This window comes from Drosophila mojavensis, unplaced genomic scaffold (genome assembly GCF_018153725.1).
Source record: "Drosophila mojavensis isolate 15081-1352.22 unplaced genomic scaffold, ASM1815372v1 contig_16, whole genome shotgun sequence".
NCBI classification, from domain to species: domain Eukaryota; kingdom Metazoa; phylum Arthropoda; class Insecta; order Diptera; family Drosophilidae; genus Drosophila; species Drosophila mojavensis.
Genome location: NW_025318693.1, coordinates 9445861 through 9460332, shown reverse-complemented (window position 1 = coordinate 9460332; position 14472 = coordinate 9445861). Strand labels below are relative to the sequence as shown.

Here is a 14472-nt window from a genome sequence, read left to right as displayed (position 1 = left end):
AACACATCATTTTCGTGTCATTTTGTTATCTCAAATAGCAGCGCGAGTATTCAACTTAAATTGTCGTATATGTATGTATGTATATCAAGTATTATGCTAATGTGAACTATTTTTTTTAGATACGTTCGTCTCCATGTAGCATGCAATTTGTTTTATGCCAAATAATCGCGATATATACATGAATATATATGTATATAACTATTGTTATCCTATTATATACAATTTGTAAAATGTGTATAGATAAGGGATTCATAACTGTTAGCTGTGTTTTTATTAATATCGCTCCATATACGATTTACATTATCCTAACTCTATATACATATACATATGTCTAAGGCATGGGTTTAAAATGAATGTTAGATAAGACAAAACAAAATACTTAATAAAATCCATATTCATATTCCGAATATAGCTTTGGAATTCAATGATTCGCCTCTATAGATGGGCGAACTTTAAGATCAGCAGGCCAATGAGTATGGCTACTTCTAAGATAATGATCAAAATTAAAACAATCTTATTGTAGATAACTTCGCGGCTCAGTTTTCGTAAAATTATGCGAGATTTCGACAATTCCTGATCGGCGTCTTCGAGACGGCGAGTAGTGCGCAGCAGTGATTCACGATGCTCCCCCAGTTCGCCAAGTACCTGCATATATAGATATTTGTTGATTATATTCGATTTGTTGATTATTTGTCATCATACCTCGGTGCCCATATTTTCCGTTTCGATGGCCACTTGATTAGAGCGCTGAATGCTTTGGGTGGTGCGCTGCAGGACATCGTAGGTGTTTGCTATTACCTGCTGTTGACGTCGGTCGTGATCGGTGCTGCCGCTAGGCAGTTGGGTGTAGCCGTCATAGGACATGCTACGGCCTTTTCAATATTAAAATGGAATATAATTTTCTCAATAATTAAGCAACTGCACAAAAAGAAACATATCAACTGCACAAAAAGAAACAATGAATAAAAAAATATCGACCAGCCACCACAGCAGCTGCTCACTATGGTAGCCCTGGTAGCAATAACCACATATGCATATATATGTATATATGGGCAAATTCGAAATTAACGTATTTTGTTGCTAAGAATCGTATTTATTCTGGTATTGGGGTAACATTAGAGACGATTTATAAGACTGACACAATCAATATCAACTGGCTTATTGAGCCCTGGGAATTACTATGTTAAGACGTTGTTAATTATATTATTGATAGTGTCTCTTTTTTCGTACAACAAACAACACAAATATATATACAAACATACATATGTACATATATCACTTGCGGGCGCTTGGACTTTTGTATTTCGATTTCTGATAAGAGAAAAAAAACTTGATCAGACATATTTATATGCGGCAATGCATGTATGTATGTGTGCACGTATGCGTATGTATTTGTCATGCTTGGAGGCCGTCGCCACTCTCACAGAGATACTTCTCAAAGTAAAGTTACGAGCGGGAAATACAGTCAGACAGAGATAGAATGAGAAAAAAAAGAGAGAGTGTTTGTATGTGTGTGTGAGCTCGCTGCTGTCGGCGCTCGCCTCAGCTAAATACTTAAAATCACAAGCAACTGAACGCTGGTATTGACCAGACGTGTGCTCCTCTGGCTGCGTCGAGATCGTTTTTAACAACCTATACAAAGGCAGGCGCAACGGGCTAAACAAGTTCTAAATTTAACGCACGTACGCTTGTGGAATCTTAAATATTTTGTATAAAAAACAAACAGTCTCAAAGCTGCAAAGGTAAGCAAGCCATAAACAAAAGTTTCAAACGACAAATAAATTATCGGTAGACATCCAAACAAGGAGAAATGTATTTGTCTATACTATGCATAACTCGATTCGCGTGTGACTTCAAGGTGATCCTCTGCCAAACAATAAGAAAAGTTAGACAGTATGCGTGTGCATGAAAACGAGTGTTAACATTAAACAGTAAATGCTGCAATTAAGAATTCAACAATTACTCTGCATGCACGTGAGCAGAGCTCATCACAGTAGTGCAAATGGTCATGAGACTTGTGTCAAAGTAAATACCGCGCCACCTGTCCACAGCGAGCGTAACTAACTGTTAACTGTAGTTGTGTCGAGTATCTGTTTGCGTGTATCTGTGTGTATCTCTCACGCACGTTAGTCAACAGGTCGCTCGCGAGCAAATACATATATATAAATATATATATATATATATATATATATATATATATATATATATATATATATATATATATATATATATATATATATATGTGTGTGTGTGTGTGTGTGTGTGTGCGGACAGTGGCGTTACAGAGCTGAGTTTTATGCAATCTCCATATCATGTGACCTGCACTTTTCCCAGAGAACATCTTTCGAATGCGTGTTCAAATTAATTTAAGCAACTCTCAAGTAGCTCTTGGCATTAGAGTATCATCCAATTCAATTGAATTATGATTTATAGACCGATCATAAAACTTCAAAAGCACCTCAATCAATCAATTTGATTAGAGCTATGGCGGATCGTTTTCATATATTTGCCTATGGAATTGAAGTCTATAAATTCTGTAGATTAGAGATTCTACAATATATGAAGTATTGCACTTATTCAGCGGATTAAACGCTTGCGAGGTACTCCAGAGGAATTTCCCACTTATGTAACATTTCATCTGGTAATCAATGTCTGGGCAAGGCTTTTAAATATTTTCTATTTTATATTTCCTTATTGTTTATCAATAGCACTTATCGGTTGCATAACAATTCGTGATCTGCTTAACTTAAAGCGCCTGATTCTCATTAATAGAAGTTAGCAAAACAGTCAGTAGGAAAAAAGTGGTTAAAAAATAACCAAATTAAACGTCACACACAGACACACACACACACACACATGCTAAAGAGAGCTCACGAAAAGAACAAGCATACATGAGAGCGAAAAACAAACAAAACACAAAAAATATTTTAACGAAACTTCGTTACCGTAGAGATATTAACTGCGCCTAGCATGGGCGTTGTTTCATGGGGGTCGTCAACGCTATTGGCGTGAGACACGAATTGCTGTTGCTTCGTTAAAATGTGATTAAGACTCACCCGTTTCGTGCGTTTGCTGTTGCGCCCGCGCCCCCACTCACACTAACACATTGACAATTACATACTGTATGCATTATTGCGAAAGGCAAACAGAGACAGAAACTGCTAGCACCCACACATTACGCGCTCGTAGTCCGACTTACTCACGAAAATGACCAGCGAAAGGCAAACGCTAACTGTCAGACCAATATCAGACCCTGGCACGGCTAGGCGGCGAGAGCGAGAGCATTTGAACAGACGGCAACGGTGTGTTTAGTTGTTTTGAAGTTGAACTGGTTTACAGTTGTGCGTGTTTAGAAACTGAAAAGAAAAATTATTTGTATATTTTTTGAGTGGTTAACCAAAAACTCACATACAATTGCTGTTTATATGTTTGTGCATATGTATGTGTAAATATTGAATTGAAAGCGCAGCATTTCGTGTTTTGCAAGGCAAGTTGAAATGTAGCCTGAAAACGTTTCAAATTAATTGAAGCTTAATTAAAAACGATACCCCATTGCCTGTCATGAGTACGAGTGTGAGTGTGTGTATAGTGTGACTGTGTGTGTGTGTGTGAGGCACAGTTGCTGACAGTGCCATAAAATAAAGTTGCACACAATCATATCTACATACAGTAAAGTCAGCTATGAATGTATGTATGTGTATGCATATGTAAATGTATGTATATATATATGTATGTAAATTTTGCAAATGGATTAGTAATGTCGAGCGTGTTAAGAATTTATGAGCCCTTTAGTTTATTGATGGTACTGTTCTAGTTAAACTGTTATACACTTCAAGTGTTATACCTTAGCCTGTTCGGCATTCATTTCAGTGCACATTAAAGTGCTAATTGTTGATTGTTTATAGTGAGTTGTTATTTTTATAAGTTGGCTTCCGTTGGGTTACCTTATCATTTGAGGAATTGCGAACTCGGTGATAATTTCGTAATTTCTGCTGATTGTTTGGCTCTATTTGAAAATTCATTACTGTTGAGGCAAGCTAATAATGGCTATAGCTAAAGTACAGTCTAATCAGCTATTGATAAACGGCACGAAAGCAATATAAGACGAGACTTCCGTTGTAAACAGTTATCCATTTTGAATTACTTATTGAAGGCGTGCGCCAAATTAGCTGAACGACATTTCTATATATAGACTCATGAATTTTGATAATATTTTATTATACAATGCGAAAAAACACGATGAACTTATCAAAAGTTTAAGAAAAATTCGCATTTACGGTGGTGATTACTAAGTGCCTGTTGCGACAATTCCAGATAGTATAGTTGTAATATAACGAATACCACATTGATTGCTTCGGAGCTATACGATATAGTATATAAATATATATATATATATATATATATATATATATATAGATATAGTTATATGTATACGTATAAAAACAATATATATATATTCCTACGTTATTGATAAGATTTTTACTTTTAAAAATAAACGACTGTTGCTATGCTATATAGGGCTATCCCAAATTATCTGTATCAGCAAATTAATATATACATATATATTTCAGATTAAAAATATCTCAATCTTAAAATATGTGACCAGCTGTTGGCTTTGATGCAAATATGTAAATACTCTCTGTAAGGGTATAGAAATACTTGTAGCATTCCTGAAGCAACAGCAGCAGTGTGAGCAACAGGCACGATAAAGAAATGTGCAAATGCTCCAATTGAAAGTAATTTGAATACAGTTACAAAATGGAATTGTTGCTACAATTATATAGCTATATACATATACATATATTTATTTATATATAGTGTTTTATATAGTGTGGGCAAGCGCTAACTATGCTGGTTGGCAGCCAAGAAGCCAGCATAAGTTGATTGCAAATGCCCGGCAGATGGCGCGCTACAAAAAAAGATTTTTAACGAGCATTCAATGTGTGTGTGTGTGTGTGTGTGTGCTCGTACATCTATCATCATTTCTGCCATGTACAAACATATTTATGTATGTATGTCAGTTTGGGTGTGTATATGTATGTGCGTGTGCGTGTGTGTGTGTGTGTGTGGATATGTACATAAGCTAAAGCTAATTCTCCTGGCCAGGCCATTAAAGTTCGATAATGTGCGACGCGTCGTCCGTGTCGTTGACTGCCCGAGTCTGATGATGTCACAGTGAACCTTGGCGTGTCGCGACTGTTTGTACACTTTATTTGTTCTACTTCAGCTTTTTTTCGCTTTTGTTTTCAGGCAGCACAGAGCACCCGCAGCAGCCGCACTGTGTGGCTTATTGCAGTTTTCTTTCCAATTAAATCATACGAAAAACTAAATAAAAAAGAAAAACAAAATCAAAAACAAACAAAAAAAAAAAAAAAAAACATTAATCACGCTCATTATCTGTTAGCGTTGACAAATTCATTTGGTCACAGTCAATATATGTACATATGTATGTATATATGTATGCATAAACATATTCATATACTTTAATATGTAGCATTCTGATAAAGCGGACATTTATCAGTTAATGTGATTAATCGACTTTGTCAACTTTCTAATATTATGCCAGTTAATAAGACAGAAAGTTACATAAACCGAATAATTAATGATTATAATAAAAAAAAACAACAAGGAAAACAAATATATTTGCATGCAAGTACATGTATATACATATTTATATATTTTAATATATAATGAAATATAAACATTTAAACATATATGTATGTATACTTATGTATATTCACAATTAATATCAAGATTTTTTTTTTTTAATATTCAACATAAGTTGCATTTATAAAAAAAAAATATACATTTTCGTTCGAATCATACAATTTTACAGACATTTTTAGACACCTTTTTGTCTGAAAATCTTACATACACAACAAATGGAATAATTTAATAAAAGCTCAATTCTGAGAACAGAAACTCATTTAGTTAACTATTCACATATGGGCCTGAGTTATGATCGAAGCGATTTAGCCTGGCCAACGTAATGGTATGAATTATAGCCATTCCGCCAGGGCCTGTCAATGTATAGAAGTAATTACCGCTGAATACATTCTGCGTAAATAATAAGCATAAACAAATGAAGGGAAAAATCAAAATACTAGTATGCAAAGCAAATACAAAATCCGTACGCTATACGAAACAGAGCCAATAAAAGTTTTCTCGGCGCTTTTGGGTACGTTCTAATGGCAGGCCAGGCGCATGCAGCATGTGTTCATGGGTACAGTGAACCCGCTAATAACGAACTGTGGCAGTGAAATGTGACATTATCTAAAAATGATATATTTGGTATTTTGATTTCTGATTCGAATCATAAAACTGTTTTTTTTTTTTTTTTTTTTTTTTTACATTTTGAACATCAATTTATCTGTCAAAAGTGTTGAAAAATGTGTTTGCAAGTAAGATTCTCAAAGGCAGTTGATTAAATTTCAGTTTATTAACCTGATGAAAGTAAATTCATATATGTTTACATTGCAATGCATAGTATATATGTATGTATGTGTATAAAGAGTAAATATGATATAGATGTGTATATAAAGAGTAAATATACATGTTCATATAAATATACGTATATATAAAGAATGTGAAATATCACATTCGCGATCAAATGATATTTTGGATTCGGTTAAACAAATTTAAGGAATGGAAATTTTGGATTAAAGATAATAATTCTCATTTTTGTGCTTTAATATAAACCCTATATAGACTGTCTGTTATATACATATGTACATATATGCACTATCTATTATAAATGATATGATCTTAATTTACGAGTAAATAGTAAAAAATGTGAAAACATTGTTAGTTCATTCAATTGAGTTTCACCTGTTTGTCGTATCGTATAGGTTAGACAAAAAAAGCCATTGGCTGTGGCTGTCATCATGGTTAGGCCAAAACAAAAATACAAATACAAATACAAAGAAACACAATTCAAATCATTTGCCAAACGGCGACGTCTTCGTCTGGCTGTTGATTTTTGTTTTTCCCATTTGAATTTTAATTGCATGTCTGTGGAATGCTCCAACTAACCTGCCTCCCCTCTTATCTTATCACTCTATCTCACTCACACACACACTCACTCTCTGTCTTTCTCGTTCTGTTTTGCTCTTGCAGGGAACGTAAAGCGTCGCCAAGATGGGGGATATGTTCCGCAGTGAACAAATGGCATTATGCCAGATGTTTATACAACCAGAGGCCGCATACACCTCCGTCTCGGAGCTGGGCGAAACCGGCTGTGTGCAGTTTCGCGACGTAAGTGGGACGCACGATTCGTACGAAAGTCCTCTCTAATCCCCTCTTGATATTCCACAGTTGAACTGCACGGTGAACGTCTTCCAACGCAAGTTCGTGACGGAGGTGCGTCGTTGCGATGAGCTGGAGCGAAAGATACGCTACATCGAAACGGAGATTAAGAAGGACGGCATTGCGTTGCCCGATATCCAGGATGATATTCCGCGGGCGCCCAATCCACGTGAGATCATTGATTTGGAGGCGCATCTGGAGAAGACCGAGACGGAGATGATTGAGCTGGCCCAGAACGAGGTCAACATGAAGTCCAACTATTTGGAGCTGACGGAACTGCGCAAGGTGCTGGAGAATACCCAGGGCTTCTTCTCCGACCAGGAGGTGCTCAATCTGGACACGAGCAATCGTGGCGGCGCCGGTGGCGATGACGCAGTCGTCCAGCATCGTGGTCGTCTTGGATTCGTGGCGGGCGTCATCAATCGTGAGCGCGTCTTTGGCTTTGAGCGCATGCTGTGGCGCATCTCGCGTGGCAATGTGTTCCTTAAGCGTTCCGATTTGGACGAACCTCTGAATGATCCAGCCACCGGTCATCCCATCTTCAAGACCGTCTTTGTGGCCTTCTTCCAGGGCGAGCAGCTGAAGAATCGCATCAAGAAGGTGTGCACCGGCTTCCATGCCTCGCTGTATCCCTGTCCCAGCTCGCACGTTGAGCGCGAGGAGATGGTCAAGAATGTGCGTACTCGCCTCGAGGATTTGAAGCTGGTGCTCAGCCAGACCGAGGATCATCGCAGCCGTGTGCTCGCAACGGTCTCCAAGAATCTGCCCTCGTGGTCGATCATGGTCAAGAAGATGAAGGCCATATATCATACGCTCAATCTGTTCAACATGGATGTGACCAAGAAGTGCCTCATCGGCGAGTGCTGGGTCCCCACCAAGGACTTGCACGTTGTGCAAAAGGCTCTCTCCGACGGCTCAGCTGCAGTGGGCAGCACCATTCCATCGTTCCTCAACGTCATCGATACGCACGAACAGCCGCCGACTTTCAATCGCACCAACAAGTTCACGCGCGGCTTCCAGAACCTGATCGATGCCTATGGCATCGCCTCGTACCGCGAGTGCAATCCGGCTCTGTACACTTGCATTACATTCCCCTTCCTATTCGCTGTGATGTTTGGCGATTTGGGACACGGCCTGATCCTGTTGCTCTTCGGCGCCTGGATGGTGCTCAGCGAGAATAAGCTGAGCCGCATTAAGGGTGGCGGCGAAATCTGGAACATCTTCTTTGGCGGTCGCTACATCATTCTGCTCATGGGTCTATTCTCGTGCTACACGGGCATCATCTACAACGACATATTCTCGAAGTCTATGAATTTGTTCGGTACCAATTGGGTGAACAACTACAACACGTCGACGGTCCTGTCCAACAAGCATCTACAGATGTCGCCAAACACTTCCGCTCAGGGCGTCTATCCTCTGGGCCTGGATCCCATTTGGCAGCTCGCTGATAACAAGATCATCTTTCTCAACAGCTTCAAGATGAAGCTGTCCATCATCATCGGCGTACTGCACATGATCTTTGGCGTTTGCATGTCCGTCTTCAACTTTGTGCACTTCAAGCGCTACTCCTCCATCCTGCTGGAGTTTGTGCCACAAATTTTGTTCCTGATGCTGCTCTTCGGCTACATGTGCTTCATGATGTAAGTTAATATTTGAAACACTGTACTCAATGAATATATAAATTTGAATCTCTTGCAGGTTCTTCAAGTGGTTCAAGTACAACGGATTCACCAGCAACCAGCCCGAGACACCTGGCTGTGCTCCATCTGTGCTGATCATGTTCATCAACATGATGCTGTTCAAGAACACACCGCCCCTCAGTGGCTGCAAGGAATACATGTTTGAGTCTCAGCCTCAGCTGCAGAAGGCGTTTGTCGTCATTGGCCTCCTTTGCATACCATGGATGCTGCTCGGCAAGCCGCTGTACATCAAAATGACCCGCAGCAAACAGGTCGCACACGTAAGTGGACCGAAGTGAACTCATTGAGTATCATTGGGATTATTGCTGAGATTTGATTTGGTTTTAGGTCAAGCACAATGGCGAGCTGACTGGCAACATGGAACTGGCCGAGGGCGAGACACCATTGCCCACTGGCTCCACCGGCAATGAGAGCGCTGGCGGTGCGCACGGTCACGATGACGAGCCGATGAGCGAAATCTACATTCATCAAGCCATTCACACAATCGAATATGTGCTCAGCACCATCTCGCATACGGCTTCCTATCTGCGTCTCTGGGCTCTGTCCTTGGCTCATGCTCGTAAGTGCCGAACGAATCTTCAGCAGACATTGTATATTAATGGTAATCTGATTTCCCTCTAGAACTCTCTGAGGTGCTGTGGAACATGGTGCTGTCGATGGGTCTAAAAATGCCACCCTATACCGGTGCCATTGGCCTGTTCATCATCTTCGGCGCCTGGTGCTTGTTCACTTTGGCCATCTTGGTCATGATGGAGGGCCTGTCTGCTTTCCTGCATACCCTGCGTCTGCACTGGGTGGAGTTCATGAGCAAATTCTACGAAGGCTTGGGCTATGCCTTCCAGCCCTTCAGCTTCAAGGCAATTATTGATGGCGAAGAGGAGGAGTAATCGCGCCACAGCAATAGCCACAACTTTATGAATATCATATATATCTACTTATATATGCATATATATTATTTTGTTTTGTTTGATATGTTTCGTTTTCTCAATACTGTCAGTATTGTGGTACTCTTCCCACATGTTCCCTCAGTTTCATGTATTCCATCCGTTTTCAAATGTCCTTTGTTATGTATTCTCAATGAAAAAAAAAAAAACCGTTTTAAGCAATAATTTGATATTCGTTGTTAAACAAATGAATTAGTGAACAAATCAGTTCGGTTAATGCCTGTTTAAAATTTATCTTGATGATATTTGTGTGCCTTGCGATATCCTTATTATAAATTTTAATCATTTAGTTAACTAGTTTCATAATAATAAAGCAAGAAGAGAAAAGCAATTCAATTGGTTTTATCTATTACCTAGTGGGCATCTAATCTGAATTTAAATTATTATTAATGTTATCTATATATATGCATCATGTTTGTATGTACATCGTATATGTATATGTATATATCTAAGATGCACTATAATGTAGAAGGTACTGAATTCTGGAAGTAGAATAGTCCACATACATATACATATAAACAGCTATACAGCATATGCATATATGCATGTATGTGAGTCTATGTATATGTAAAAATAAGTATCTGATTGTACGTATATACGATAGATATGTATGTATATCTAAGATTGATAGATAGACTTGGACGTAAGTATATAAATATATACGATTAAAAGATAAATAGATATTGATAGATAATAAGATATATACACATGCAATCTGCATGCATGTGAGTAGGCTTATATATGTATCCATATATACATACATATAGACAGTATGAATGTAAAGGCATATGTACATCCATATATATAGAAGAAAATCGCGTGAGTTTCTTACATTACAGATCGTGAAGAGCTGGAAGAATATTTATGATTTCGATTTTATTTTAATAGGATAATAAATATTACAATCTATAATTTTCGAGGCGAAAGACCGTAATTAGCCTACATACTATGACAAGGCCAAAAACAACCAGTGGGCTTACCTTAAAATTTGTTATATTTCACGCAGCATAAGGATATTGCGATATCAAGTTTATATTGCAACATAGCCGGACTGTTATATGTCTGATAAGTAGATTTACACAAACTTTTCTGATCTTGTCTAGCCACTTTTTAGCAACCTATCAACTTACTATGAACTTCCTTCACTGACAAACGTTTTACAACTAAAAACGAAAAGTGAATTCTGTATATATTAGAGCTCACTGGAAACGTTCTAATTGGTTTCCAATTGGTTTTTAATACCCTGGGCGCGTCTACGATATCAACCGTTAGACAGATAAGAGACGAGAACCTTTCGTCCAGTTGATAGATGGCTCATCGAGCAACTCTATTTACCTTGTGTAATACTTTATCCCGAGCATGTGCTCGCCAGATAAGCCTGGAAAGTTGTACATAATTATGTGTCCAGTTCTGTGCGGCGAAGGCTTCAATTGGGAAGTCACTTGACCACGACGATCAGTTCACCTGCCGTCTTTGAAGCGTGCGGAGGTGTCGTTGTCTAAAAGGAATTCGAAATGTGCAGCAAATTGAAAGGATGGCTGTGCGGCACTGGGCCGCAGGACAGCATATTCCGCAGCGAGAAGATGTCCTTGGGCCAGATGTTTCTGCAGCCAGAGGCGGCCTATGAGACCATCGCGCAGCTGGGCGAGATGGGCTGTGTGCAGTTCCGTGATGTAAGCAAGCAATCTGAGTTTATTCCATTTGAACTATATTTGAAATTATCCTGCGCCTGCAGATGAACGAGGGCGTCTCCGCGACCCAGCGCAAGTTCGTCAACGAGGTTCGGCGCTGCGATGAGCTGGAGCGGAAGATACGCTATGCGACGTCGGAGCTGGCCAAGGATGGCCTGAAGGTGGTCGATCTGATCGAAGACTTTCCGCCCGCGCCCAGGCCGAAGGAGATCATAGAGCTGGAATCGTTGCTGGAGAAGACCGAGACAGAGATCATCGAGCTGTCCACGAACAATGTGCGTTTGCAAACGAACTTCTTGGAGCTGACCGAGATGATTCAAGTGCTGGAGCGCACCGACTCGTTCTTCTCCGACCAGGAGTCGCATAACTTTGATGTGAACAAGCGTGGCACGCACCGGGACCCGGAGCAATGTGACGGCCGCTTGGGCTTTGTGGCGGGCGTAATACGCAGGGAGCGAATGGTGCGGCGGATGTCTTAATGCTCATCTGTGTGGTTCTAATTGAAGTGTATAAATCTTTGCAGTACGGCTTTGAGCGGATGCTCTGGCGCATTTCGCGTGGCAATGTCCTGGTGCGCAGCTGCGACATGGAGGAGCCCGTCAAGGATCCCAAGACGGGCGAGATGGTCTGCAAGAGCATCTTTGTTGTCTTCTTTCAGGGCGACCAGTTGCAGGGTCGCATACGCAAGGTGTGCACCGGCTTCCATGCCACCATGTATCCGTGTCCCAGCTCGCACCAGGAGCGCATGGACATGATTAAGAGCGTGCGTGTCCGGCTCGACGATCTGACGGTCATCATCAGCCAGACGGAGGACCATCGCTCCTGTGTGCTGAAGGCCATCAAGAAGCAGCTGCCCAACTGGACGGTCATGGTCAAGAAAATGAAGGCCATCTACCACACGCTGAACCTGTTCAATGTGGATCTGGGAAGCAAGTGCATGATCGGCGAGTGCTGGGTGCCCCAGCGCGATCTTGAGGAGGTGGAGACGGTGCTGTCGGAGGCGTCGCTGGCCCTGGGCAGCACAGTGCCCACGATATTCAACATACTCGAGACGAAGAAGGAGCCGCCCACGTACTTCCGCACCAACAAGTTCACCTACGGTTTCCAGGTGCTCATCGATGCCTACGGCGTGGCGGAGTATCGTGAGGTGAATCCGGGTCTGTACACGTGCATCACCTTCCCCTTTCTGTTCGCCGTCATGTTCGGTGACATGGGCCACGGATTCCTGGTCTTTCTGCTTGGCCTGTGGATGGTGCTGGACGAGAAGCGCCTCATCAAGAAGCGCGCTGGCGAGATTTGGAGGATTCTGTTCGGCGGCCGGTATATCATAATGCTGATGGGCATGTTTGCCGTTTACACGGGCTTCATGTACAACGATTGCTTCTCCAAGTCGTTCAATGTGTTCGGCACGCACTGGGCCATCCAGTACAATCGGACTACGGTGCTCACGAATCCCTCCCTGCAGCTGAACCCGACGACAGACCAGCGCGGCACCTACCCCATGGGCATTGACCCCATTTGGCAGTCGGCCACAAATAAGATCATCTTCCTCAACACCTACAAGATGAAGCTATCCATCATATTTGGCGTGCTGCACATGATCTTTGGCGTTTGTCTCTCGGTGGAGAATTTCGTGTACAAAAAGAAGTACTCCTACATTTTCCTGCAGTTCATCCCCCAAGTTGTCTTCCTGCTCATGCTGTTCGGCTACATGGTCTTCATGATGTTCTACAAGTGGGTGCAGTACTCGCCCAGTGCCAAGAACATTGCCGATTCCCCAGGCTGTGCGCCGTCCGTCCTGATCATGTTCATCGATATGATCCTGATGAAGACCGAGGTGCCGGCTGCGGGCTGCATGCCCACCATGTTCCCGGCCCAAAGACAGCTGGAGACCATACTGTTTCTCGTGGGCATCATATGCATACCCTGGCTCCTGCTGGGCGTGCCCATTTGGACGATCATCAAGCGCAAGTATATGGTAAGTCATGCTAAATTTGGGTTTCGATTTGGATCTTTAGAATTTTGTTTGAAAGAGCGACAAGTTTGAATATACGGGCGATACCATCATGGAGACCATTGAGATCTCTGGCAAGGAGGTTATCATAACAGAGGTGGAGCCGCACAAGCAGGCGCCGGGTGGCCAGGAGGAGGAGGAAGAGGAGGAGCCAATGGGCGAAATCTGGATACATCAGGCCATACACACTGTGGAGTATATTCTGAGTACCATCTCCCATACAGCTTCCTATCTGCGTCTGTGGGCTCTGTCTCTGGCCCATGCGGGTGAGTGTATGGGCAAAGGATTTCGAAGGATTTTCCATAAATCTAAATATTTATAGAGCTGTCCGAGGTCTTGTGGACCATGGTGCTGTCGAAGGCCTTGCAGATGAGCGGCTGGATTGCCTGCATTGCCGTCTTCCTAATCTTCGCCGTCTGGGTGTTCTTCACCATTGCCATCATGGTCATGATGGAGGGTCTGTCCGCCTTTCTGCACACACTGCGTCTGCACTGGGTCGAGTTTATGAGCAAGTTCTACAGCGGCTCTGGCTACGAGTTCCAGCCGTTGAGCTTCAAGGCCATGCTGTCCGAAGAAGACGATGCCTAGCCGGCTCTTATGTAATCTTATTGGGTTACCCCCATTAATTAAAATGAATAGCATATCAAACTAAAGAGGGTGTTTGCGTTTTTTTGTGTGTGTGTGTGTTTTTTTTTTTTTTTTTTTGTATTTAGTGTGTTTTGGGTTTTGGTTATTTTTCTTGGTCTTGGTGGTTGGCCCACATACGCGACGTGATTGCCGTTGAAAGCGTAAAAAAGGTCATTGCATTGAGGGCAGCG

General features: G+C 41.6%; 3 protein-coding genes across 6 annotated transcripts; 2 read left to right on the top strand and 1 right to left on the bottom strand.

The window, feature by feature from the left end:
* Positions 1-241: 241 nt before the first annotated feature.
* On the bottom strand, positions 242-3160 carry LOC6572874 (vesicle transport through interaction with t-SNAREs homolog 1B). 2 transcript variants are annotated; one of them, XM_001998943.4, is made up of 3 exons: positions 3057-3160; positions 703-872; positions 242-645 (listed from the first exon to the last, which is right to left on the bottom strand). In XM_001998943.4, the coding sequence occupies exons 2-3, from the start codon at positions 862-864 to the stop codon at positions 436-438; spliced, it is 372 nt and encodes a 123-aa protein (XP_001998979.1). In that variant the 5' UTR covers positions 865-872; positions 3057-3160; the 3' UTR covers positions 242-435. The 2 variants fall into 2 exon arrangements, with proteins under 2 accessions (XP_001998979.1, XP_032589047.1); XM_032733156.2 differs by lacking the exon at positions 3057-3160 and having other exon boundaries at positions 703-968.
* Positions 1562-10280, top strand: LOC6572875 (V-type proton ATPase 116 kDa subunit a1). 3 transcript variants are annotated; one of them, XM_015166637.3, is made up of 6 exons: positions 1562-1742; positions 7117-7254; positions 7315-8945; positions 9004-9265; positions 9333-9564; positions 9627-10280. In XM_015166637.3, exons 2-6 carry the CDS (start codon positions 7138-7140, stop codon positions 9890-9892), a joined length of 2508 nt encoding a protein of 835 aa, XP_015022123.1. In that variant the 5' UTR covers positions 1562-1742; positions 7117-7137; the 3' UTR covers positions 9893-10280. The 3 variants fall into 3 exon arrangements, with proteins under 3 accessions (XP_015022123.1, XP_015022124.1, XP_001998980.1); XM_015166638.3 differs by lacking the exon at positions 1562-1742 and adding an exon at positions 3223-3302; XM_001998944.4 differs by lacking the exon at positions 1562-1742 and adding an exon at positions 3249-3487.
* A 1123-nt stretch (positions 10281-11403) lies between these two features.
* On the top strand, positions 11404-14307 carry LOC6572876 (V-type proton ATPase 116 kDa subunit a1). Its single transcript, XM_001998945.4, has 5 exons — positions 11404-11622; positions 11685-12101; positions 12164-13618; positions 13674-13920; positions 13977-14307. The coding sequence occupies exons 1-5, from the start codon at positions 11464-11466 to the stop codon at positions 14240-14242; spliced, it is 2544 nt and encodes an 847-aa protein (XP_001998981.1). The 5' UTR covers positions 11404-11463; the 3' UTR covers positions 14243-14307.
* Positions 14308-14472: the final 165 nt, after the last annotated feature.

Excerpts from the sequence above, each read along its gene's own strand:
- LOC6572874 (XM_001998943.4), bottom strand. The coding sequence starts at position 864 with ATGTCCTATGACGGCTACACCCAACTGCCTAGCGGCAGCACCGATCAC. Across the intron at positions 646-702 it reads CGGAAAATATGGGCACCGAG|GTACTTGGCGAACTGGGGGA; the intron begins GTATGATGACAA and ends CTATATATGCAG.
- LOC6572875 (XM_015166637.3), top strand. The coding sequence starts at position 7,138 with ATGGGGGATATGTTCCGCAGTGAACAAATGGCATTATGCCAGATGTTT. Across the intron at positions 9,266-9,332 it reads GCAGCAAACAGGTCGCACAC|GTCAAGCACAATGGCGAGCT; the intron begins GTAAGTGGACCG and ends ATTTGGTTTTAG. Across the intron at positions 9,565-9,626 it reads TCTGTCCTTGGCTCATGCTC|AACTCTCTGAGGTGCTGTGG; the intron begins GTAAGTGCCGAA and ends ATTTCCCTCTAG.
- LOC6572876 (XM_001998945.4), top strand. The coding sequence starts at position 11,464 with ATGTGCAGCAAATTGAAAGGATGGCTGTGCGGCACTGGGCCGCAGGAC. Across the intron at positions 12,102-12,163 it reads TAATACGCAGGGAGCGAATG|TACGGCTTTGAGCGGATGCT; the intron begins GTGCGGCGGATG and ends AAATCTTTGCAG. Across the intron at positions 13,921-13,976 it reads TCTGTCTCTGGCCCATGCGG|AGCTGTCCGAGGTCTTGTGG; the intron begins GTGAGTGTATGG and ends AAATATTTATAG.